At 38.4% G+C, this 25,460-nt stretch overlaps 2 protein-coding genes and 1 pseudogene across 2 annotated transcripts in view; all 3 read right to left on the bottom strand.

The window, feature by feature from the left end:
- LOC127413119 (NEDD4-binding protein 3-A-like) overlaps positions 1–5,085 on the bottom strand; it is a 45,191-nt gene extending 40,106 nt beyond the window's left edge. Inside the window, exon 1 of the mRNA XM_051649997.1 lies at positions 4,903–5,085. The gene's annotated coding sequence lies outside the window, so the exon portion shown is untranslated. The remainder of the gene's footprint in view (positions 1–4,902) is intronic.
- Positions 5,086–10,274: 5,189 nt separating this feature from the next.
- On the bottom strand, positions 10,275–15,466 carry LOC127412642 (platelet-derived growth factor receptor-like protein; annotated as a pseudogene).
- A 1,215-nt stretch (positions 15,467–16,681) lies between these two features.
- The window catches only part of LOC127413120 (cationic amino acid transporter 2-like), a 35,653-nt gene continuing 26,874 nt past the window's right edge, over positions 16,682–25,460 (bottom strand). The window contains exons 5-14 of the mRNA XM_051649998.1: positions 23,220–23,375; positions 22,963–23,128; positions 22,374–22,510; positions 22,060–22,282; positions 18,969–19,105; positions 18,651–18,753; positions 18,436–18,566; positions 17,909–18,075; positions 17,050–17,158; positions 16,682–16,951 (exon numbers count right to left, since the gene is read on the bottom strand). Of these exons, the coding sequence (XP_051505958.1) occupies positions 16,833–16,951; positions 17,050–17,158; positions 17,909–18,075; positions 18,436–18,566; positions 18,651–18,753; positions 18,969–19,105; positions 22,060–22,282; positions 22,374–22,510; positions 22,963–23,128; positions 23,220–23,375 (1,448 nt within the window). The 3' untranslated portion in view covers positions 16,682–16,832. The remainder of the gene's footprint in view (positions 16,952–17,049; positions 17,159–17,908; positions 18,076–18,435; positions 18,567–18,650; positions 18,754–18,968; positions 19,106–22,059; positions 22,283–22,373; positions 22,511–22,962; positions 23,129–23,219; positions 23,376–25,460) is intronic.

The following is a 25,460-nucleotide window of genomic DNA, read 5'->3' on the forward strand; positions in this document are numbered from 1 at the left end:
CAACCACTGAGAACGAACCACATTATAGCGACCACAAGGAGGTTACCCCATGTAACTCTACCCTCCCTAGCAACCGGGCCAATTTGGTTGCTTAGGAGACCTGGCTGGAGTCACTCAGCACGCCCTGGGATTCGAACTAGCGAACTCTAGGGGTGGTAGCCAGCATATTTGACCACTGAGCTACCCAGGCTCTAAGAGCACAGTCTTTAATTGACTTGTTAAGTTTTGATATCAAAGAATCACATCAATGTGTAGAAAGCTATGTGCCTAAAGGCAAACATCGTTCAGAATGATTTCTGGGCAAGAAGAATAAATTATTGCCATTGAGTAAATTCAGTTACAGGATACTTTAATCATATTGCCCTTAATAGGTCTGAAAATCATCAAAAGCTTGCCTTATGTTGCACGATAAGTAAAGACTTTCTATTTACTTTATTCTCTTACATCCCAAGTTTTTAATTACAATGACAGACGCTTCTCTCAATGGATTAAAGGATCTAGTGAGTGTGTGTGACGTTGTCCAGAGAAAGAAAGTGGACTAATCCTAATCCGGCACGAGACTTTCTCCTCAGTGTCAGATGAGTCACTGAGGTTCATAGGATAGCGGGCCAGCCCGCAGAGGTGAAGAGGAGAGATAACTCATCAGGTCTTCCCTGTGCTTTTGAATTACAACCGGTTTGATGTTAAAAAGTGCTGGAATAAATATCACCTTCCATGATGTGGTTTCTGCTTAAAATTGTTTGAAAACACAACAAGGAAGAAACGAACATGTAAATTAATGGTCAATTGAGCTTTGCTAGAAGCCCACTGTCCCCACTCAGTCCTGTGGCTGGAGATATGTGCTACCAAATGACTCCTTTTCGAGAATAAGAGGACCCTTCCGTGATTTAAAGTGTTTAAGGCAGGTGTTGAGTGGCCTAAAAAGGTCTACAGGACAGAAGTATAATTACTTGAAGCGACTGCATGCTAATGCCTGATTTAAATGCTGAGCCAAAGCCCTGCAGTGACCAGCTTTAAAGGTGTATTTTCTGATAATGTTGAAGGATGTTTTTTGCAGCACATCTGCTTTCCTGATGCTTACACCAAGTTATTCCTACTAACAGTTGTCTCCTCCAGGTCTTTTACAAACTTACAGTCCCCTCTTAAAGGTGCACTCAGTAATTTTTCTTCATTAAAAATGCTTTAACCCTAAAGAAATTAGTAGCCCTTTTGAAAAATATGTTTAAAATGATGTACACTCACAAGACACCAGTCATTTCAGTAGCCTAATAAAAGCTGTTTTATTTTGCATGCAGCTGGGCTGCCTCAAGGGGGCTGTCATCTTGAGATCACATGACCAGTCGCATACTACTTTTGTTTATCTCGGAAACCGCCGATTCGATTCCGATTTTGTTTCGATTAGATTCTATTCTATTCTAAATCAATTCATATTGGTATATTTCGGTTATAAAGAAATTATCTCTAATTTTGTTAATTATACAGGGGATGAAAATTTTCAAATATATTTTTATCATTAGTTTTTAATCTTATTTTAAAAATGTACAAATCCATGTATTCCATCAATAAACATGTCTTGAAAATGCATATATTATTTTGCTATTAATATTATATATCTATTAGGCAAGTAATGATACACAAATTTCACGATACGATCCATAGCCTCACGATACGATGCTATACGATCCGAGCACCCACAAATGTTTCGCTCAAACTTATTGAAGGATTCGACATAAATGTCTTTTAAATCATAAATGCCACAAAAGTGTCTGACATTGGCAACAAAAAGCAGAGCTTTAAGGAACTTAAACAACAGCACTGCATTCATTTTGTTTGATTGTTGAGAAAAACATATGAACTCAATGTCCATGTTTATCTTGAGAAAATAAGTTTGTCTACATCTAGTCATTTATAGTTGTATAGCATTGTTCACAATACACAGTTTCAAAGAAGCTTTATAGAAAATCAAGCCTTGTCTGAAAGCCCCCTGTGAACAAGCTGAAGTGACTGTAGCAAGGAAAAAACTCCTTTATTATTATTAAATATTAATATATATATATAAAATAAAGTAAAAACTCAGCAGCTCTCAATTTTGCACTGCTTGGTTTTAATTACACTATAATGTGTTTGTTTATGTATCGTACAATACATATGGTATTGTACAGTTAGCATCGTACAATACAATATTTTTTTACACCCCTAATATATATATATATATATATATATATATATATATATTACATGTTTGTTGTTTACACGCATAATTTGCACTATTTACAAGTATTTACATTGATATGTAGAACAAGTGCTAATTCTGTCTCTTTAAGAATGGCGGCAGCATCTCAGTGTTTGTTTTGGCTGAGAGAACATAAAGAGAGTGCACGGCTTCTTTAGTGCATCTGTGCTATGGGTGATTAAAGTTAAATCAAATGTTTATTTTTTTGTTTGATCAACAACTCTTGTAAAGAACAAAAAGGATATTAAAAGAATAATTTTTAATGACAAATTCATTTTGTGGATCTAGACTTTAGACACACGGAACGAGTCAAACCAAACTTTTACCCTCAACACGCAGTGAAACAACGCCGGACTTCTTCGCCAATATACTACTCAATTACTGGTGAGTGAAATCTAAACATTTTCCAGACAGTGGCTAATCACAGACATTTTTAGTTGCATAGCACGGAATTTGGTCGCATATGCAAGCGACAAATTTGCTCACAAAGAATTGTGCATAGAGTAAAAGATCGATCTTGGGATTTAAGAATCATGTCGAGATTGTTAAAAACAAGATCACGATGCATTAGAAAATAAATATTTTTACCCAGTCCTACTGCCTGATCTCATGGAAATTATGTGAATGTGGCAAAATTTTTCCAAAATGAAATCATGTGGTTCATTACACGTATCACGGCAGTTTCGTGGTGAAATGTCCACTGAGTGGCGCTAAAAGCAAGTTAAATATTCTCCCAAACAGATGACATTCTAATGTTAATGCTCTAACTAGATTGAAATCAACAAAGCCGATCTACCTACCCTAAACCTTAAGCCTAAACCTAACCAACAGTGTCATAAAAGCAAATGTGAGGTGAAAAATGCAATTGCTGAAGCAACCACGACATTTTGTGGTGCTTCTATGGTGCTTCTATGACACAATGAACTTATGTGTCGACTGATATGCTCTTTTGGACTCGTACCACAGTTCACTTTGCAAGTACAATGCTCTATCAGTTGAGCTACCTTGTGATACACAACATAAACGGGCAAGATAGGCTTGTCAATGCAGTTGGTTATTTAATGCAAACATTAAAATCTATCACCTAAAAGTCAATGTTGTTGTAGCGCCTCTCGTGTTCATTTTACCAGGAAACTGCAGCAACGAGGCAAACATTTATGTATAGTAACGTGATTCTATGAGACCAGGTTGGCCTTTCTACAATGTCATCGGCAACTGAAAACGTTTGCGTGATGCTGCAGCCAGTTGTCAGTTTAAGTCCATAACGACTGCCATATCGGCCAGCACGTTATAAATAAAAAATGACTGAGTGCACCTTTAATATTGTGAAATCCACAGTCCACAGGATGAAGATGAACGAGGAAAGATGCTTAAGTAATAATGGATTAGAATCCTTCCCCGCTGTAAGAATCACAGGGCTGCTCCCTTCTAATGAGTGTATTTAGCTGCTCAAGTCAAGGATGGTGTGATAGTTAGTGCTTGATTGATACACTGAACACCAACCTCTACAGTCTCTTCTGACAAATGCCGACAACTCATCTGTGCAGCCTATCAGATCAGTTAAAATCTCTAAAAATAAAGACCTCTTCCTAATGGCTTCTTAGGTTTCCTCTGTATGCATGTGAACAGAAAGCTTTCATTGTGTGATTTCACAATAAGCAGTCCAGACCATTGTCAGACCTCCCATCACCTAGTCTAAAAGCCAGTAAGAGACACAAGTGTAGTTTTATGTTGTCAGACATTCCACTTGCTCATTTGAAAGAGAAGTGAGACCAACTGAGGAGCTTCAAGGCCCTCGGACCAGCTCCACTTGAGAGCCACTCCCACAATAGGCCATGACTCCAGAGGTCAAGGGTCCTGTTGTGGCCCCTGGTTTCCAAGGTTACTGCCTGGTGTAGAAGAATGCTGTCTCAGTTCCTTTTTGTCCCTAAATTCAGCGCATCGAAAGGAGAGCAGAGCTGGAGTCTAGAGCAAGGACTCCCACCCAAACATTTCAACAGTCACCCGCAGATACATGTACACACTGTAGAGAGAGTGAGCTGGGGGTCTGAGCGCTCTGCGACCACCAAGGCAGATGACAGGAACGGGCAGGCTGCACTCCAACTATGCAAATTGCCTTTTTATGTGTTGTGGCAACCTACTAAGTGCTGAGAGAACTTCTTAGTGACCTCACTTAAATGGAACTGACCTGCTAGAAATGCAATTCGATGGCTTTTCAAACACTGTGACTGCCACTATGACCACCAACAAGAACAAGATGAAAAAAATAAATAAAGATATACTGTTATATAAGAATGTTCATTATTTAAAGCAGGTGTACAAAATTAGATTACCTACTGCATGCATTTCCCTTTGTCAGCTATAATGTATAAGAACATCCTTATTTCTTTAACGTTTCCTGTTACCTGTCCAACACATTTACATTACATGTGATAGGCTTATGTTTTACATATGCACAATATTTCAAATTATTCTGCAGCCGTTCAGTGTAACAGACTGAGACACCTGTAAAAACTGTTTCAGATCACATGCACAAGTAAAATACATTATAGTTCAACCATAAGTCTTTAAAGTCTTAAGAAAATACATAAAGTTAAATATATGAGGCAGCCTGTATAGAGACACTGCAGTAAGTGCAATCACACTCTCAAAAGTCGCATCAGACTCACCATTATTGCACGCGCTCAATCACAAGACATATGCGACTGACGTCTGGATTGCAAGATCAATTTTAGTTTGTTTAAGGAGAAAGCAGGGAGTTATTCCTCGGCGCCGATGGCATCGGAGATGATCTGCTTTCGGAACTCTTGCAGAATGTCATCTAGCGCTCTTTGATTTCCCTCTCTGAAATTTGAACTAGTCCGACTCCGCATTGGAGCGATTCAGTGGATTTAATAGACGACAGCGGCGGGGAGCGACGACTCAACTGCGACACCTAACGATTACAACGATTCGCTTCTTTCTTTCTGTCTTTCGTTCTTTCTTTCTTTCTTTCTTTATGGAATGATGCTTTTTGTGTGCTAGACACCTATTTATGTACTCAGGGGACTACAAAATATATTTCAAGTGCCTCGAAGCCTTTCCCTTCTGTTGAGGTTACTGAAGAAACTGTTGACAGTCCTTTTAAGTTCATTAGAGTTCTTGCAGGAACTAAGATTAAAGAAATAGCTCACCCAAAAATGAATATTCTCTCATCATTTACTCAACCTCATGTCAACCCAGATGTATAACTTTCTTTCTTCTGCTGAACACAAACGAAGATTTTTAGAGGAATATCTCAGCTCTGTAGGTCCATGTAATGCAAGTGAACGATGACCAGAACTGTGAAGCTCCAAAAAGGAGATACAGTCAGTATAAAAGTAATCCATATGACTCCAGTGGTTTAATCTACGTCTTTTGAAGAGATCCAGTTGGTTTTGGGTGAGAACAGACTAAAATTTAACTCCTTATTCACTGTACATCATAACAGCAGTCTCCTTGGCAATCCTGATTTCAAGTTCTATTACACTTCCTATAGTGCCATCTAGCGCTCTGTGCGTCAAGCACTAGGAAGTGTAATCGGGCTTGAAATCATGATAGTGCCTAGACTAGAGACTGCAATGGCAAGATGTACAGTGAAAAAGGAGTTATATTTTGGTCTGTTCTCAACTAAAACCAACTGGATCACTACAGAAGATATAGATTTAATCAGTAGAGTCATATGGATTACTTTTATACTGACTTTATCTCCTTTTTGAAGCTTTAAAGTTCTGGTCACCATTCACTTGCATTGTATGGACCTACAGAGCCGGGATATTCTTCTAAAAATCTTTACTTGTGTTCTGCAGAAGAATGAAAGTCATATACATCAGGACTGGCATGAGGGTGAGTAAATGATGAGAGAATTTTCATTTTTGGGTGAACTATCCCTTTAACTGTGAAAATATCCCCTAGATTAAATTATAATACCACGGTATTTTGATATATGCATGGCACTGGATCTGCATAACAATATTCATTACCATGGTATTTGGGTCAGTTCTTTTTTTAATGTAACTGTTTATGTAACACAAATGAGACCTAAAGAGCAGCATCAGCTTTATACAAATTTTATACAGATAATGCACTTCCAATTGGAATGAACATAATAGGCTAACACACGATCAAAGATGTGTATCCTAAACTCTGACACATCCGGTGGTTATAAATAACAGTGAGTAAGACTGGCAGCACCCTGTCATTACCATTCCTTTCCCCTCAGAAACACTGATGACTCGAGCCTCTGGGCACACACCTGAGTGCACACTGCATACTTCCTGCCCTTTGAAGATGGAGGAGAGACATCCTGAGTGGTTTAATTTCAATGTCACGAGAAACGTAAATGAGTGAAAAGCTAGTTGAATTGACTTTCAAGGGAAGAGAGGTGGAGTTGGAGCACACATATGGCACCTGTGGAATCTGGAGCGTATTACAACGGTTTAAAGGAATATTCCGGGTTTAATACAAATTAGTCAATCAACAGTATCTGTGGCATAATGTTGATTACCTCAAAAATAAATTTTTATGACTATTTGAACAACTTTACAGCGCAAATAATACACAAGTTTAAACAGAAGAATTAATGTAAGTGCTTTTATAAAATGATAAGCTTCACATCTCTGTCTTTAAACCCTCCAAAAATTGTCCCATTCACTTCCATTGTAAGTGCCTCATTGTAACCTCGATTTTTGCTTCATTTTTTGTTTTGTTTTTTTAAGAAAAGGAGGGACAAGTTGACATTATTTTTTGTGGTAATCAACATTATGCCACAAATGCTGTCGATTGAGCTGGACTTGTATTGAATCTTTAAGACACTTATCAAAGGTTTAAGGGGCAGTTTGATCTTTGGTCAGTGGTTGTTGTGAAAAGGACAAATGTTTTTGTAGTGGCTTGGCCAATGTTATGCCATCTGTTGGTGATGCTCTGCCACTGCTGGCATTTCTAGGATTTTGTGGCTCTTCAATGATAAATTAAATAATTTCACAATCTATGCCTGTTTAGCAGAATAAGTACATATTCATTATTATTTTATTGGAAAATTCATACATTTTTATTTTTTTTTTTCAGTTTACATATTCTGTTGCTGATAAACTGTGCAATTTATAGTGCAATTATAACAGGAGTTTTAATTGCTATAGAGAACATAAAAAAGAAGCTGCCATTAATATCCTGTGCTTTACTTGCATAGTCTGAAAATGTAATATAGGTACAGGATTCGGCACTGCACAATATTAAAATGTGTAAATATAGTTACATATAGTCTCTATGTTGATTTCTGAAGGTAGTAGTAAGTAATAAGTAGTAATACGTATAGATAACCCTCTTTCCAACATAGAATATTGCATTTCATAAAGTTCTTATGTCTTCTGTCTCTTTGTGAAAGCATTTCTGTTCTGTCAGTATTGCATACTTCATGGATTTGCCATTTTTTCATTTTTGTCATTGTGCTCAAAGGACATAATAGATTTATAGTCTTACATAAATTTTACCATCTACATTAAGTTTATGTCAGTGGTACACTGCATATAAAGTCAAATTAAAGTCAAACAATAAAGTCACTCAGTTACACAGAGAGAAAAACGCATTGCTCCATAAGGCTCATTCTGTTATATCACAGCCAATCAAGACAGCAAGTTTAGAATAGCTGAGATGATCTGATTGGCATGTTCCAGAATTTATCAAAAAATGTCGTGAAAACTGTAGGACTTCTCTGATGGATGTCTTTCATGGTTTTTTAGGTTTGAGTTAGTGCGTGCTGACTGCACTTTGACAGAGGTTGATGCAGATCTTGAACCCTCGATCTCATCCACTAGCAGCACGGTTTGACAGCGCTGTCGGTTCTGCCCATCCACCTGCACTGTCTGCACACTGTCCAGGGTGTACAGTGGGCGAGCCAATCTGATATTAAGAAATATTAATCAAAAATGGGAATAGTACTGTGATGATGACTGAACTGCAACAGACTAATAATTTATCGCTTAATCAAGTACCTATCACTTATCATAGAACAATTATTATCTACTAATGCAGAATGGCTAAAACTCATCGAAAAAGGAAAATTCTCTCATCATTTACTCAACCTCATGACATCCCGGATGTGTATGACTTTCTTTCTTCTGCAGAACAAAAAAGATGATTTTTAGAAGAATATCTCAACTTTGTAGGTCCATACAATACAAGTGAATGATGGCCAGAACTTTGAAGCTCCAAAATGCACATAAAGGCAGCATAAAAGTTATCCATACAACTCCAGTGGTTAAATCTCTATCTTCAGAAGCGATATGATATGATAGGTGTAATTGAAAAACAAATCAATATTTAAGTCCTTTTTTATTATAAATTCTCCTCTCTGCCCAGTAGGTGGCGATATTTAAAACAGGACTTAAATATTGATCTGTTTCTCACCTACACTTATCATATTGCTTCTGAAGATATAGATTTAACCACTGGAGTCTTATGGATTACTTTTATACTTCCTTTATGCCCTTTAGGAGCATCAAAGCTTTGGTCACCATTCACTTACATTGTATGGACCTACAAAGCTGAGATATTCTTCTAAAAATCTTTGTTTGTGTTCAGCAGAAGAAAGAAAGTCATACACATCTGGGATGGCATGATGGTGAGTAAATGATGAGATAATTTTCATTTTTGGGTGAACTATCCCTTTAATAATGACCTTTGCAGTTTAATGAAATAAAATGTTAAATGGACCCTTTTAAGTGCTATCTTAGATTCATTTTCACAAATCAGGTTTTGCATTAAAAGCAATTCATGATTAGGTGACTCCTTTGGGGTCTGCGGCAGTACTGCAGAGGGTACACCAATTTGTGTTTGATCCCATACTAATTTTTATGAAAAAATAAAAAAGGTCTTAAAATATTGTAATTTTAATATATCAACGCTAAAGTTAAAAAGTTAAAGTTCAGCTGTGTTTCATTTCCCCTTCCACATTAGCCTAAATATAAAGTCAAACTCAAATGTGCTGTACATGTCAATGACCCTACGTCAATAATAATTATTTTAATTAACCATGTAATTACCTTGCAAAGTATGTAAATACATTAAAATGGTAATACTATACACATGTTATTATAGGCCAGGCTTAAAAAGCAACACTCTTGACCTGAAAAGGACCCCTGATCTAAACTATTGTCCACTTGTGAAAATGCTTTGGAGCAACTTTATATTAGGTGTTTTTAACTACTATGTACTGGAGCATTTGATACAATGTACTTATTACAATTAAAGTACCTGCATTTAATTCAGTCTGTAGTTACAGTGTTAACCTTAAACCTAACCCTACCCCAACCCTTACCCTATCCCTAAACCTTTACATTTACAACATTTAGTTACACAATTACTACATTGTATTGTAAGTAGTTTAATGTAAGGACATAGCAGTTAAAAACCCCTAATATAAAGTGGGACCAATGCTTCTATTTTGCATTTTTCTAATTTAACAGTTTTCACTACAAATTGTACTACACTGCAAAAAAAGCTTTGTCAGGTAACCTAAAAAATTTGCTTCATGCGGTAACATCTAAATCAACTGCTTTTATTCAATTAAAAAAAATTTTTTTAATAAAACTAAATTTACCTGACAAATTAGGTTACACCAATATAAGTAATTCTTATGGGTTAAATCAAGTAGAAATAGATCCTTGAAGTAACAATGGCAGGTTACCACATTTTACAGTGTATCAGCATAATAATTTGTGCAAAACCTCTTAATGCAAGCATAATTTAAGAATTTTCCAGAGCAATTTGTGTGCTTCAATGAAAGCAAGAAATTTAACATTTCACAAATTTGCTTATTTGATTAGTGACCTAGGTGCAGTGTATTTCATTTTTCAAATTAATTTTAAATCATAATTTTTTTTTCTTTTCTTTTTTTTTTAACCCTAACCCAAAATCTTAAAACATTCTGTTCACTTCCAGGTTTAAATTAGGTTTTGAATCCCAGATTTTCAGTGTGAACTCAGACTTTTGAACCCTGCTGTAAACATTGTGAAGTTGTGTGTAGTTATGCCTTATGTACTCCAGGGTATTTCCAGGTAAAATCAACCACCACATCCTGTTCACCGACCACAGTGCATGTCATCTGGAGATTCTGGCCCATTGCCACAATGTCAGAAGATGCCTGGATCACAGGTGATGGAGGGGCAGTTGGATCTGGAAGGATAAATATAAACATTTCTGCAGTCAAACATAAAACTTGTGTATTATTTGAGCCGTAAAGTTGTTTAAATTGTTGTTTTTACTTTTGTTTTAGGGTTTACAGCGTTTAGTCATCATGGAAAAGAAGTTGTAAATTGGATACAAAAAAAAAAAAAAGGTTAGTAAGTGATTTTAATACATTAAAATAATGTAAATATTAGTTGTTTACATTTTGTGGCTATATTTTTAAAATAATTATTATTTTAACGTTTACAGATTGTCCCCATTCACTTCCATTATAAGGACCTCACTCAAATCCCAGACATTTTGCTTTTTTTTAAAAAAAACGATTCAAAATGATGTTTTCTGGTAATCAACATTATGCCACAATTTCTGTCGATTGTGCTTAACTTGTATTAAACCTGGAATATTCCATTAAATAAGCTGGATATGACTGAAAGATTATAACTTACTGACTTGCAGCAGTAATTCAGTAACATGTTAATTCAGTATAGTCTAATTCAAACTGATAACTGTAAATTTTATTGTTGTTTTTTGTGTGTGTGTGTGTGTGTGTGTGTGTGTGTGTGGATGATTTATTAAAAGAACCGAGTCATTCGTTCCTGAATCAAAATAAATTGGTCTTACTGTATTTTTGTTTTGCTGCAGCCAGTAAAGACAACACAATAGAAAGAAAGTGTCAGGAAGCATACACACTGATGGAGGTAATGAACCCAAATGCTGGGACTTTTATTGAACATGCAGCGGATCACAAGGTGAGTGCAATGTACACTTGCAGGAGACAGCAGATGAACAGATCAGACATGAACAGTAATACAGTAGATGATCTTCAATACAATGGTAGATTAGAAAAGTGGAAGAACAAACACTCAGAGGTCATCTTAATGATGAGAGAAAACTGTGGAAGAGCAGCGAAGTCTTTGCAGTCCTTGTTGAGATTAGACACTGAAGATAAGCAACAGGTGGGTATATATGGAGTTTGTGATTGCCTAGTTGATTGTATACAGGTCTGTGTGATTAATACTCTGGTGAGAGGGAGCGGAGAGTGGAATAAGGCTGAGAGTCTGGTGGAGGTGTGATAGAAAGATGCATTGTCTTGGCAATATTTTGTGATACATGGTCTTTTTATCTAATCACGTTCGATTTAGACAGAAAGATCAGATCAGAACTGAAGTTATGTTTTAGGATTACATACTTCAGTTTCGGTTAATGTGCTTGTAAATACTCATAGTTGACATAGATCAGCATGTACTTGGTTGAGCTCTGGCGAAGGTTCCCCAGGCTGGCCACACATTAGAGAGAGCCAGCATGATACTGCTTTGGCCTGTGGATGGTGAAGCCTTTCTTGATGTCAAAGGAGATCTCTGTTCCATTCACCTTCACCTCCGTTGGAGGAAACTCTCGGTGCAGGGTCACCTTCACCCACGTGGAGGTCACCTGACACGGCAGGATGGTGGGCCAGTTAGTACGATTATGAATGACATAATAATATTCAGAGGAAGGTACAAACAACTCCTGAGAAAGCAAATGCCTCAGACAAGAAAAATTCGAAATTTCTGTGTTTGGATTGGACACTAAACAAATTGTGATATTCAGTGAATATTCGAATGTACAACTGTTAACAATGGTGCAAATTACAGCAGGGGAACTGTCATTGGTCGCATTACATGTCAGTCAGATGGTCTTTTCCTGTCTATGTGGCTGGTTCTTGGATGGAATAAACTGCAATAAGGACCTTTTGCTGTTTAAAGGGAACTAAACACTTGATTGATGCTCCAAAGAACAAAAGACCTACGATCAAGAATTGATGCTTTGCATAAAGCTGGAAAGGGTTACAAAGTTATCTCGAAGAGATTAGATACTCATCTGTCCACAGTTAGACAAATTGTCTATAAATGGAGATGATTTAGTACTGTGGCTACTCTCCCTAGAAGTGGCCGTCCAGCCAAGATGACTCAAGGGGAACACCCAGAATGCTCAATGAGGTAAAAAAGAACCCTAGAGTGACAGCTAAAGACTTGAAGGAATCATTGTAACTGGTTAACATCTCTGTTCATGAGTCTACTATACAGAAAACATTAAATAGGCATGGTGTCCATGGCAGGACACCACAAAGAAAGCCACTGCTTTCCATCAAAAACATTGCTGCGTGCCTGAAGTTTGCCAAAGACCACCTTGACCACCACAATGCTACTGGGAAAATGTTTTGTGGACTGATGAAACTAAGGTTGAATTGTTTGGGAAGAACATGCAGCACTACGTATGGCGTAAAAAGTTCTCCACATACCAACATGAAAACATCATCCCAACGATGAAGTACGGTGGAGGGAGCATCATGATTTAGGGCTGCTTTGCTGCTTTGGGGTCTGGACTGCTTGTCATCATCAAGGGGAAAAATGTATTCCCAAGTTTATCAAGATATCCTACAGGAGAATGTCAGAGTGGCTGTGCGCCAGCTGAAACTCGATAAAAGTTGAGTGATGCAGCAGGACAATGACCCTAAACATCGAAGTAAAACCACTACAGAATGGCTTCAAAAAAAGAAAATCCACCTTGTGGAAGCATATTGTGTTTGTCTATACTTGTGACTTTGATGAAGATGAGATCACATTTTATGACCAATTAATGCAAAAAACAAAACAAAAAACAGCTAATTCCAAAGGGTTCACATACTTTTTCTTAACACTGTATTTCAACAGTACATATTATATAAGGAACATTTCAACAGTGAAACAACTTTCATTAACCACAAATTTTAGAGTTGAAATCCATATTTTCATAGTGTAGCACTGTACAGTTTTATTTGAGGAGGTAAATATGGATCAGTATGGGATGCAACATTACACTTTAGATTAGATTTGCATACTTTTTAATCACAATAAGCCTTAACTGTTTTGTTAAAAAAAAAAAAAAAAAATCTGCGAGACAGATGAAATATAATTTAAGGAATATTCCGGGTTCAATACAAGTAAAGCTCAGTTGACAGCATTTGTGGCATAATACTGATTATCATAAAAATGCATGGTTTTAATAACTTGCCCCTCCTTTTCTTTAAAAAAAGAAATCAGCAGGTTCTGTACTGAGTTCCAGTGAGGCACTCACAATGGAAGTGAATGGGACCAATTAACATGATTTAAGTGTGATAAAATCGCTTACTTACCTTTTCTGAGTAAAGTTATAGCCAATTTTAATACTTGGATGCCATGATGATGTAATGTCAGCAAACCCTAAAACCCTTAAAGCACTGTTAAAATTATGATTTAAACGCTTTACAGCTCAAATAATACACACGTTTAACATAGGAATTAAAGTATGTGCTTTTATAAAATGATAAGCTTCACATTTCTGCCTTTAAACCAGTGGCATAGCCAAAGGTGGGCTAATTAGACCCAGGCCCATCCAGAATATTATATATATATATATATATATATATATTTAATTTATACTTCAAACATATGTTTATAAAATAGTTAAAAAATGCATAAATTCTGTTTTCTGAAAGAGTGAAAGAACTGTTTGAATTTGCCGCCTTTCTGTCGCTAAGGAAAATTGGGAGAAAATTTGGCCCATCCATTTTTATTGTGGCCCACCCAAAAGTAATTTCCAGGCTACGCCTTCACTGTTCACTGCTTCACTGTAACCTTGATTTTTGCTTTTTTAAACAAAAGGAGGGACGAGTCCAAAAATCTTTTTTTGTAGTAATCATCATTATGCCACAAATGCTGTCGATTGAGCTCAACTTGTATTGAACCTGAAATATTCCTTTAACTGCGTAAGGGGCACCAAACAACCATTTGGCAACTTGACCCCGCTGAAAGTTATTGTTGCTTAAAATTTGCACACTTTTCTCAATTACATTACATTACCCATATTACCAGAGAAAAAGATGAAGACTTTGACGCCTTTGTCATATTCTTTTCTGCAGTCTTTATCCTCACAGTACATGGGATAGCAGGTGCACTCTCCTGTATCTGCCACTGTTGCATTTGCCAAAATCAGTGTGCCATAACGTTCATGTTGAATCATCCTGGAAATACAGAAAAAAAAAAAAAAAAAGGAATTTGCAACAAAAACAATGCTATAATCTATTGCGCTAAATCATTTTACACTGAAACTGACCACTTATCAGCAATAACTCATACCATTTACACTGAATATTATTTAATTTTAGCACTTGCACCATAATATTATAGTCGGTACTCAAGTCAAGCTCTTTATTGTCATTGTACAGTTACAATGAGTTGTCTAATCTAACACATATCTTGAGTGTGTGACAAACAGTTTAATGACTCATAAAGACTAGGGCAAAACTGAACTTAACAAATGCAACCTAATGCAATGTAATGACAGACTAAATGTCACTATTAGCTCATCCCTGAGTCATCCTTCATCATCCTCTTGTAGATATGCCGGAACAGCCTACTGCACAGAATTTCCTTTACACCTCAGCTCTAGCGTATCACTTGCTTGAATAGTCAGCATGTCCCCCACTTTCTGGAACTTTCCCTTGTCCACCACCTGTGTAAGGTGTGTCTGAGCTGCTTCAGGGGTCTGAGGGGTGCTTTTCACTCTCGGTTTGGAAGCAAGAGCCTTTCCTGACCCTTTTCCAACCTTTGACTTGCCATTTGGTCTCTTGTCAGCTTTTGTCTTTGGGTCAGATTCAGCCTCTTGGCACATGCCTGTTTTCATGTGACAAATAATTTGGAAACATCATCAGAATGCAAGTCTGTTCATAGTTATTATACTCCTGGAGATAAGGCAAACATATGGACTTATTGTTTTTTAAAGTCAACATGAAATCAATAATGACCCTATTTACATTATTTTTTACACTCTCCCCAATTTGGAATGCCCAATTCCCACTACTTAGTAGGTCCTCGTGGTGGCACGGTTACTCACCTCAATCCGGGTGGCAGAGGACAAGTCTCAGTTGCCTCCACTTCTGAGACAGTCAATCTGCGCATCTTATCACGTGGCTTGTTGTGCCTGACTGTAGCGCGGAGGAGGGAGGGGCCGGGCCGGAATGACGCACGCCCGGACCCCAATCAGCCTGATGAGGCGAGTGAGGGATAAAGGCGACCGGAGACGGCAGTTTGAGAGAGAGAGAGAACAATGGGCAGCTGTCCTGTATGTAACACCACCCTCAACTTCATGGCAGAGAATCTTCACAGCGACCACAAATAACCTTTAGTTCACTCTCTTAAAGGTTTCCAGATCTTCAGGAAACATGCAGAGGATGAAAAGACAGAAAAAGTGTGGGACAGTAGGAATAGAGTGTGCCAAGTGAGGGGTCAGCTGTTTACCCGAGAAGCATGAAAACCCTAAATTCCTCTGCTTACACTCAATGGATCCTTTCTGTGTTCAGTCTACCAATCAGGGCCTGTGGAGAGCTGGCCATCCAACTGAAAAAGCACTCAATGTTTATTTTGCTGTAAAAACGAGCTGCAGATCATATTCAGCATAAGCATCAGTCGAAAGCACAGTCTGCTAGTTGTTCATCAAAAGACAACTCTGGCAATTGCTGATGACTACATTGTAAACTTCAAACTGATCTGCAAAAGTATACACAAATGTAATATGGGGTTAAAAAGTCTGAGTCCATATCTATCTATCTATCTATCTATCTATCTATCTATCTATCTGTCTATCTGTCTGTCTGTCTGTCTGTCTGTCTATCTGTCTGTCTGTCTGTCTGTCTATGGGGGGATTAATGTAATAACAGCCTATAGTCTCATTGCATGAGTTTTTATTGTGGATTGACCCAGTTTTGTGAGCCTTTTTGTGTGATTTAATAGCTAAGCTCTGATTAATGTGGCACAGGTATATCCTCATGAAGGGGTGCTATTGTTCCTTTGTGCCCTTGAGTTTTAAGTAAGATCAAATTTGGCAGCTGTCTTGGCAATACCTCCAGGGTAGGTATTTTTTTATGTTGGTCCAGCTAATATTCATGCACGTTCAGAGAAAAAGACCAGGCAATGCGATTACCAATGAGGCGATTTGCTTATTTGGGTTAAAGGTCGGGGCTTCCTTTCTGAAATCTGCTATATTGAGCTTTGTAATTTCTTCCATTCATTTTTACAAGTTGCCTGTATCTTCCTTCTTATACTGTTCTCTGGAAAGATTTGAGAACTTTTTTCATGAATAAAGTATTCTCCCCCAGAAATATCACATAATATAAGTTGTCATGCATGGTAAACTCATAGCTTCAGTTTTATTATATATTTATTTATTTAATATACAAAAGTATAAGAAAGGCAGAGAGGATTTCATCACAAACATAATGAAAGCTTAGTTAAAATCTAGAAAGAAAGAAAGAAAGAAAGAAAGAAGAAAAAAAAAGAAAGCTGCTGAAATGGCATCAACATGACCAATACAAATGACTTTTGGAGGTTTAAGGGTTTTGTCACTTTGGTCCATCTTTATCAGGTTTGGTTTCAATGGCTTCAATGTTGACCTGACTGCCGAGTAACCTTTGCCTCTGGACACTGTTTCTCACTCCATATCCAAAGTAGATAAGGAATCCTGAGCAGGAAAAAAGACACACATTTTCCACATGGATTCACCTCAAGTGATGTGTTTGATTTTACAGTTGGTAACATTTCAGATTTTGTGTTGCATACCCACAGCCATCCACACAGCGTAGCGTACCCAGGTGTCTCCTCCTAGCTGAACCATCAGGTAAATGTTGATGAACACACTCACCACAGGGAGTATCGGCAAGAATGGGACCTGTGATCACAGAGAAACAATCTGATAGGTCATCTGACATGTAATCTGTTAGTCAATCAACTTGCATACACTCTCTTGGTCTAACATTTAAATTTCGTCAATTGTCTGCAGATAAGCTGGTTTCACTGCAGTGCGCTACAAGAATTTTCTCTCTGAAACCCTCCTCCTCCCTAGCAACACCTGTCTAAATCTGTTTCAAGGAGATTGTATTGATATCTAATGGTGCAGCATCATGTCTTACATGCTCAACACAGCATGTCTGTGTATATTCTAGCAGTAGCAAGTCCTCATATTTGCTCTGCAGCAGCAGCATAAGGAGATCTAATCCACCAAGACCAAACCTACCAACTTTTCATATTCATTATAACACCTTAAATGTATTCTGAAAGTTGTCATAACTGGAATACAGTTGAACGTATGTAAACCTTTGTATGACACACTGCACAAGCGCAAGACGTGAGAAAACATTATTCGATCTACACATTTTAGTAATTACATTAATATACTCCTAACCCTAATATTACTGAGATCAAACTGAGTTATTTCACTTATTTCTTTGTAAAAGTTCACTAGCCACATATTATAAGAGATGTGATGTCAAAGGCACAGTGAGGCCAATTTTTGGGGCATACACAGTATGCATACACAGTACTCATGGACAAAAGCCCTCCTTTCTGCTAGGCTTCCAATGAAATGTAAGCCCATTTTTGACAGATAACTATGCTTCTTCAATAGAAGTCCTGTGTTTACCATGAAGGAGGCTTTGGTTGGGCTCTGGGGCTGCCGGTAGATGATGATAATAGTGAGAATCATTATGACCAGGATCACAGATACACTTGAAATACTCCAGACCTCCAACAGTAACAAAGATCTGATAGCTTTGGACATCAGCAGTGACAGAATAAGCACCAATACAACTGTAAGAGCAGAAAAGGAAAAAAAAAGTGAACAAATCCATTGGCTATAAGTATAAAAAAAGGATTTTTGCTGCTTTTTCAATTAGCTTAAAGCAGTGGTTCCCAACCCTGTTCCTGGAGCAGGGTTGTAACATTTTGTCACAACTTAATAGTTGTGTTCCCGCTACACACAGTATTTCAGTTGAGTTTACATGGCAATTTTAAGTTAAGAAAACCCATGTCAATTGTAAAAACTTACTACATTTGAATTAAGTTCACATATAGACTGTACACTGCACACTGTATGATTATTAAATTGTTTATTGTTTGTATTGTTGCTGTGTAGTTTTTTGTAAAGTTGTTTAGGGTTCTTCTACTCACCAAGAAAAACTGTGCAGGTTGTGACAGTATTTGAAGTTTCATTGGTAGGATACAAAGGGGGTTTCATAAACCCAAAGATGGAGGTTGTGGGTGTGCGCAAATCATTTTCCTCTGAAGCTGTCTCTTGATACCTTGAGAGAAACCACTTTTAGCTTCAAAGATTTGCATCATGGTGCATGGGGTTAGAAGAGAAATGTGGAGCTGGGAATACAAACCGAAGTATAAGAATACAAATAGCCACAAGTGTGTAGGAGAACAGCGTTCCTATCGACATCATATCAACCAGTGCCTTCAGGTCAAATAAAAGAGCCATTATTGCTGGAAAAAAAGCAGAGCACATGATTTTCAGGGCTTTTGTATTTTGAAAAAAAAAAAAGAAGAAAAAGCTGCAGACTATTTGCTATTCATCTGATAGGGGCCGCAGTCTTATGATTTGGCTTAGTCTGTCATATGTGAGAGATGAAAAAGAGGGTCAAAATTAATAGATCCGATAAGCACATGTATATAGCATATTTTAAAATCTTTCCGCTTACCCGCCACAAAGCCAGATGATAGTGTGGCCACAACTGGACTCTGCCGTATGCTGACTTTATACAGCGATTTGAACATGAGTCCATCTCTTGCCATTGCAAACAGGACACGGGGCATTGGAAACATGGACCCCAAGAGACTGCAAATTAAGTGAATGTCTTAAAACTCAATTTAATACATACAGAACTACACAGGGCTCAACAATAAGTATGGACCACTGGCCCAGAACAAGTGTGAGAGTGTTTCGGGATAGTTGACGGAACTGTCACTTGCCCTATCAGGCAATTGCTACGTTGTCACTATATCTTATGTTCCTTGGTAATTGCCAATTGCTTGCAAATTAAACATTTGGTTTTGTGTGATATACTGAACATTATTGTTGCGAATTCTGTTGATTTTTTGTCACAGAGGTAAAGTTATCGAGCTGGCTACTGCAACATATATTTCAAAATACTACAAAAATATCTGTTTTATATATGTCCTAATACATATTTTCTATTCTTAAATATATGAACTATAATTGTACAGTATATCATATATATATATATATATATATAGATATATCTATATCTATATCTATATCTATCTATATATATATATATATATATATATATATATATATATATATATATATATATATATATACACACACACACACACACACACACACACACACTGATCAGCCACAACATTAAAACCATTGACAGGTGAAGTGAATAACATTTATTATCTCGTTACAATGGCACCTGTCAAGGGTGGGATATATTAGGCAGCAAGTTAACAGTCAGTTCTTGAATTTCATGTGTTGGAAGCAGGAAAAATGGGCACGTGTTAGTATCTAAGCAACTTTGACAAGGGCCAAATTGTGATGGCTAGACGACTGGGTCAGAGCATCTCCAAAACGGCAGGTCTTGTGGGGTGTTCCCAGTATGCAGTGGTTAGTACCAACCAAAGTGGTCCAAAGAAGGACAACTGGTGAACCGACGACAGGGTCATGGGCGCCCAAGGCTCATTGATGTGCGTGGGGAGGAAGGCTAGCCCGTCTGGTCCGATCCCACAGAAGAGCAAATGTAGCACAGATTGCTGAAAAACTTAATGCTGGCCATGATAGAAAGGTGTCAGAACAGAACAGATACACAGCTTGCTGCGTATGGGGCTGCGTAGCTGCAGACCGTTCAGAGTGCCCATGCTGACCCCTGTCCATCGCTGAAAGCAGCTACAATGGGCACGTGAGCATCAGAACTGGACCATGGAGCAATGGAAGAAGGTGGCCTGGTCTGATGAATCACATATTCTTTTAGATCATGTGGATGGCCGGGTGCGTGTGTGTCATTTACCTGGGGAAGAGATAGCAGCAGGATGCACCATGAGAAGAAGGCAGGCCGGCGGAGGCAGTGTGATGTTATGGGCAATGTTCTGCTGGGAAACCTTGGGTCCTGGTATTCATGTGGATGTTACTTTGACACATACCACCTACTTAAAGATTGTTGCAGACTATGTACACCCAGCGGTTTTAACCACCACACAAACCACGCAATTACATGGGGCCCCGCACAAATGGATGTGTTAGTTCACACTGAACGTGTTTTTTTGCTCTGCTCTGTTTTTCGATTGTTTTCCTTTGTAAACACACACTGGACGAATGTCCATACCTGCTGCACCACATCTCAATATTTCTTCAGTGTCTCACGCAGGACCGGCACATTTTTAGACTCTGTGTCGAGTTAAAAAAAACGTCAGGTCAAAAAAAAACGTTTCAGTCGTTGTGCTGCATCTAGATTGTTTTTAGCACATGTCACAAACATTTAACGTACTGAACAAGATCAGGTTGCAAAAAGATGACTGTTACAATGTTTAACATTATTCCAGATTGTTCTGCACCAAGCAAAGTTTCAGCACTTGATAAGCAGCAATGGTTTTTTATTTTCTCCTCCTGCTCTAGTGTGTTGAGGGGCCGCCGTGCCTTATATGTTTACTGTTACAATACTGTTATGAATGTTGCCTACGATGCTTACATAAAATACTGTCTTTTGCAAAATGTTGAACAATACACTGCAGCCTCCAGGTGAAAAAGTAAATAAGACAGAAATATTTTACTACTGTATACAACAAATCATCGAAGTTATAAAAATAATACTGTATCATATTATAATTACTAACTGGACAACAATAAATAATTGTTGGGTTATAATAATAAATGACAACTGAATTCCTAAATGTTAGTGAGTGAAGTAGGAGGTTTTGCACACCCTGTTCATTAAAAAAATAAAAAGTGTTTTGTAAAAATATATGTAGGTAAATATTGCTTTTTTTTATCACTGTATTGTTCAGGAATGGTTTGAGGAGCAGGACAAAGAGTTCAAGGTGTTGACTTGGCCTCCAAATTCCTCAGATCTCAATCCAATTGAGCATCTATGGGTTGTGCTGGACCAACAAGTCTGATCCATGGAGGCCCCACCTCGCAACTTACATGACTTAAAGGTTTAAGTGGTTTACGAGGACTTTTTTTTATGTTACAAACTGGTAATTACAAGGGTATTATGCTATAAATGTGGTTTATGAGGACATTTCTAGTGTCCCCGTAATTCAAATCGCTTAAAAAACATACTAAACAATGTTTTATTGAAAATGTAAAAATGCAGAAAGTTTTTTGTGAGGGTTAGGTTTAGGGGATAGAATCTATAGTTCATACAGTATAAAAATCATTATGTCTATGGAGAGTCATCATAATGATAGCTGCACCAACATGTGTGTGTGTGTGTGTGTGTGTGTGTGTGTGTGTGTGTGTGTGTGTGTGTGTGTGTGTGTGTGTAAATGTCCATATTTCATGCAGTTACACAATAAGTAAATTTGTACTGTATGTATTTTAATGTTAGTACATAGTAGTTAAAGACACCTAATATAAAGTGGGACCAAAAATAAAGAGATACTATATATAGATTTTTGAGACTATAGGGCTAGTGAAAATATTGTCAGGGCAAGTAAAAAACCTGACTTGTTATTGTACTAAAAACTACAGCACAATTTCTTTCTGTTGTTGAGCCCTGCTACAGATTGAATTCTCACTGCTTACATTGGCCATGATTCTTTTACCTTGTCGAGAGAGCGCACAGAGACCCGACTGCCACAACATACTTTGCAGCCTCCCAGCCGATGTCGGCAAAGGCCACGGGCAGGGGGCTCTGTGTATCGAGTCTGTAATATGGCATCATCAATGTGAGAGCAGCCGACACACCAAAATAAGCCAAGAAACAGATGAGCAGAGAGGCCACGATACCCAGAGGAATAGACTTTTGCGGGTTCTTCACCTCCTCGCCTGGAAAAACAGTTTGAAAATCATGATTGCAATTGAGAATCTGCCAATCGAGACTTTGTGCATGTATGTGAATGAATGTTTTCAAATTTACCTGTAGTTGCAATGCAGTCAAAGCCAACAAATGCATAGAAACATGTAGCTGCCCCTGCCAGTGTTCCTTCAAATCCAAATGGAAAAAAGCCACCCATCCCATACTTAGTTGTGACATTGAGTGTTGATGTTAGGCCTCTGAAAAAAACAAAAAAACAACTTAAACTCCAGCAGAGAACAAAGCTATGCAACCTATTATGCAGTTATTTAAATTTATATTTATAAACACACTGGATTATACATGATGTAAGTAAGAGGACATGTACAGTTTGCCGGGCATCATCACAAAGATAACCCCAACAGAGGGATCAGGATTTTATCTTGCATCAACCCTAAAAGGGTTTATTTTGTGATAATGACCAGTATAGATCTGAGTTTAAATCACTACATTATGTGAGAAGAAAGATACCATGAAGTAACATGAGAGATATGACACTAGTACAGCTAGGAAATTGGTTGCCTGGGGCAAAGGTCAATTATACAATGTAGTGGTCATTATTAAAAAATATTTGGCAGAAATGACCAATCATAATAAAGTATTCCAGAGAGCCGTAAATATACACCAGTTGATTGTAACTGTACGTTCTTACTCAAACGTTGCTGTTGCATTCAGAATGATATCTTCAGTGATAAACCAGTTCTGCAGTTTTCCCTTGAAGAAGCCAGTGATTATGACAAATATTAACACCAGTATATTAACACTTGTAAATATTTTGTTGACAGTGGTTGATTCTTTCACCCCATATGCAAGAAGACCTGTGAAGAAAATAAAGTAGTTTATGTGTAAGCTTTTTGGAATAGATGTTAAAGCTAGAATGATGAATTAGTCAGTAGTATAGTAGGATACCAGAGAGGATCAATATGAGGCCAGCTGCAAAAAAGTCTGGATAGGCTGCCATACCAGGCAACCCAATGGCTGCATGTTTGCTAAAGTAATCAGCCATCACATTTCCAAGAAGATCATCGAATGTCCCACTCCATGCCCTGGCAACACTTGATGTGCCTAGACCAAGAGATACGTTTGTTACGATTAAGTTATTTTCTAGTGTTCATGTTTTAATCAAAAGCCAAGTTCTCTTTACTTGTATAATATGCACTCATAATTATAAAATTCTGCCCTTCAAAACACTTTCACACCTTTAGCAATAATAATGCTATTGTAATTAGGCTTCATACACTCCTACTGTTTATAAGCTTCATTTTATTTAAAATCGGCGACTCTGCGTCCACATGCGTGGACATTGTATTTTGGCTTCGCTATATGCAACGCATAATTTGAATTAATTTAAACCAACTGAATACTGTTCACTCTCGACCAGAGGTCGGGAACCTTTTTTCACTAAGGAGCCAATTCTTAAATTTTTGGTTGATGTGAAAGAGCCATAGCACAAACTAATAATTTGCTATTTATAATAAAATTACTAATTTAGTATAAAATTACTTCATTTTACAATTGTTCATGAAAAAGTTCACTTCCCTTTTGGGCTGGGCGATGTGTAACAAAACATTTTAATGATAATCGGCTTAAAAAATATTGCGATATCCAATTATATCGTCAACCCCCTGCTGAGGGTCAGTGAATATTTTTGCTTTACTGATTATGCTTTAATAAATAAATACATTTATTAAAAATACAAAAAACTTAAACAAAAGACAATTCTAAATTTAAATTGCACTTTAAATGAAACGAAAAATGCAATTAAAATAAGAAGTGATCAAAAAATATATTGTCACAGTCTGTCTCCCTCATTTTCTTCATTTTCTTCAAGGACTCTTATTTTGAAGTTTTCCACTGGACTGCATTTCCCATAGTTCACTGCCCTAATCACTTCCACCTGTTTCTTATAATCCTCATCTATATCCTATTCCCTCATTACTATTGTTGAACCATTTGTTTGTTTCCACTCCAGCTTTTGTCCTACTCCAACGATTGCAATTAAAGGATTTAAAGATTCCACTCCTGCATCTCCTCTCTTCCTCTTCCAATCCTAGACACCCAACGTTACAGAAGGACTGACCGAACCAGATGGATCTACCGCCTGCAGTAGCAATCCTCCTTCTAGAACAAGGAGCCCGTCCAGTTGAGGATCACGGATGTGAGTTTCTCCATCTCGCGAATTTGGTGCACTATGATGACCATGCTCTTGTGAGTTTCTTCAGGGCTGGCCTGAATAGTGCATTGAAGGAGCTGATGCCTCCGTCGGGTCCTCACTGGACGATCTCCGACTATGTGGAGGTGGCTCTACAGCTTTGCGGCTCACCATTCACTGTGGGTTTGGAGGATGAGGACTTTGAATCTCCTCCCACAGTGAACATCCTCCAGCCTTCCACTACTCCTCGCCCCACGCCTTCCACGGCTTCTGTCTCTGCGCCTTCCACGCCCCCTATCTCCAAAGTAGCTCTGCTCCATACAATCCCGCAAAATTTTTTTTGGGGGGGGCTCATCCTCTTCAAGCTCCGGTGGTGGATTCCCCACCGCAGTCAGCGGTAGCAACCACGGAGGTTGCATTTCTCCCATATTCTGTGAAATATGGTGGTAAACCCAGGCCACAGCCGGTGCCCAAGCCTACCACGGTTAACGAGCCGGTGCCCAAGCCTGCCACAGTTAATGAGCCAGTGCCCAAGCCTGCCGCGGTTAACGAGCCGGTGCCTGTAGCTCCGACTGTCCCAGAGCCGGTGCCTGTAGCCTCTACTGTTCTCGTATCTATGCTCCCTGCTGGCCGGAAGAGGAGGAGAAGGAAAAGGACTCCTCCTCCCCAGTCTCTGCCCATGCTCTCGACCATGGAGGTTGATCCCCAGTGTTGCCCCGAGCCTTCCACGGCTCTCAGCCCCGAGCCTCCTACGGCTCCGCCTTCCACAGCTCTGTCCCTCGAGCCTCCCATGGCTCCGCCTTCCCTGGGTCCATCTCCCATGACTCTCACGGCTCCGCCTTCCACGGCTTTACCCCTCGAGCCTCTCACGGCTCCGCCTTCCACGGCTTTACCCCTCGAGCCTCTCACGGCTCCGCCTTCCACGGCTTTACCCCTCGAGCCTCTCACGGCCTGCCTTCCACGGCTTTACCCCTCGAGTCTCTCACGGCCCCACCTTC

Source organism: Myxocyprinus asiaticus, chromosome 22 (genome assembly GCF_019703515.2).
Source record: "Myxocyprinus asiaticus isolate MX2 ecotype Aquarium Trade chromosome 22, UBuf_Myxa_2, whole genome shotgun sequence".
Lineage (NCBI taxonomy): Eukaryota > Metazoa > Chordata > Actinopteri > Cypriniformes > Catostomidae > Myxocyprinus > Myxocyprinus asiaticus.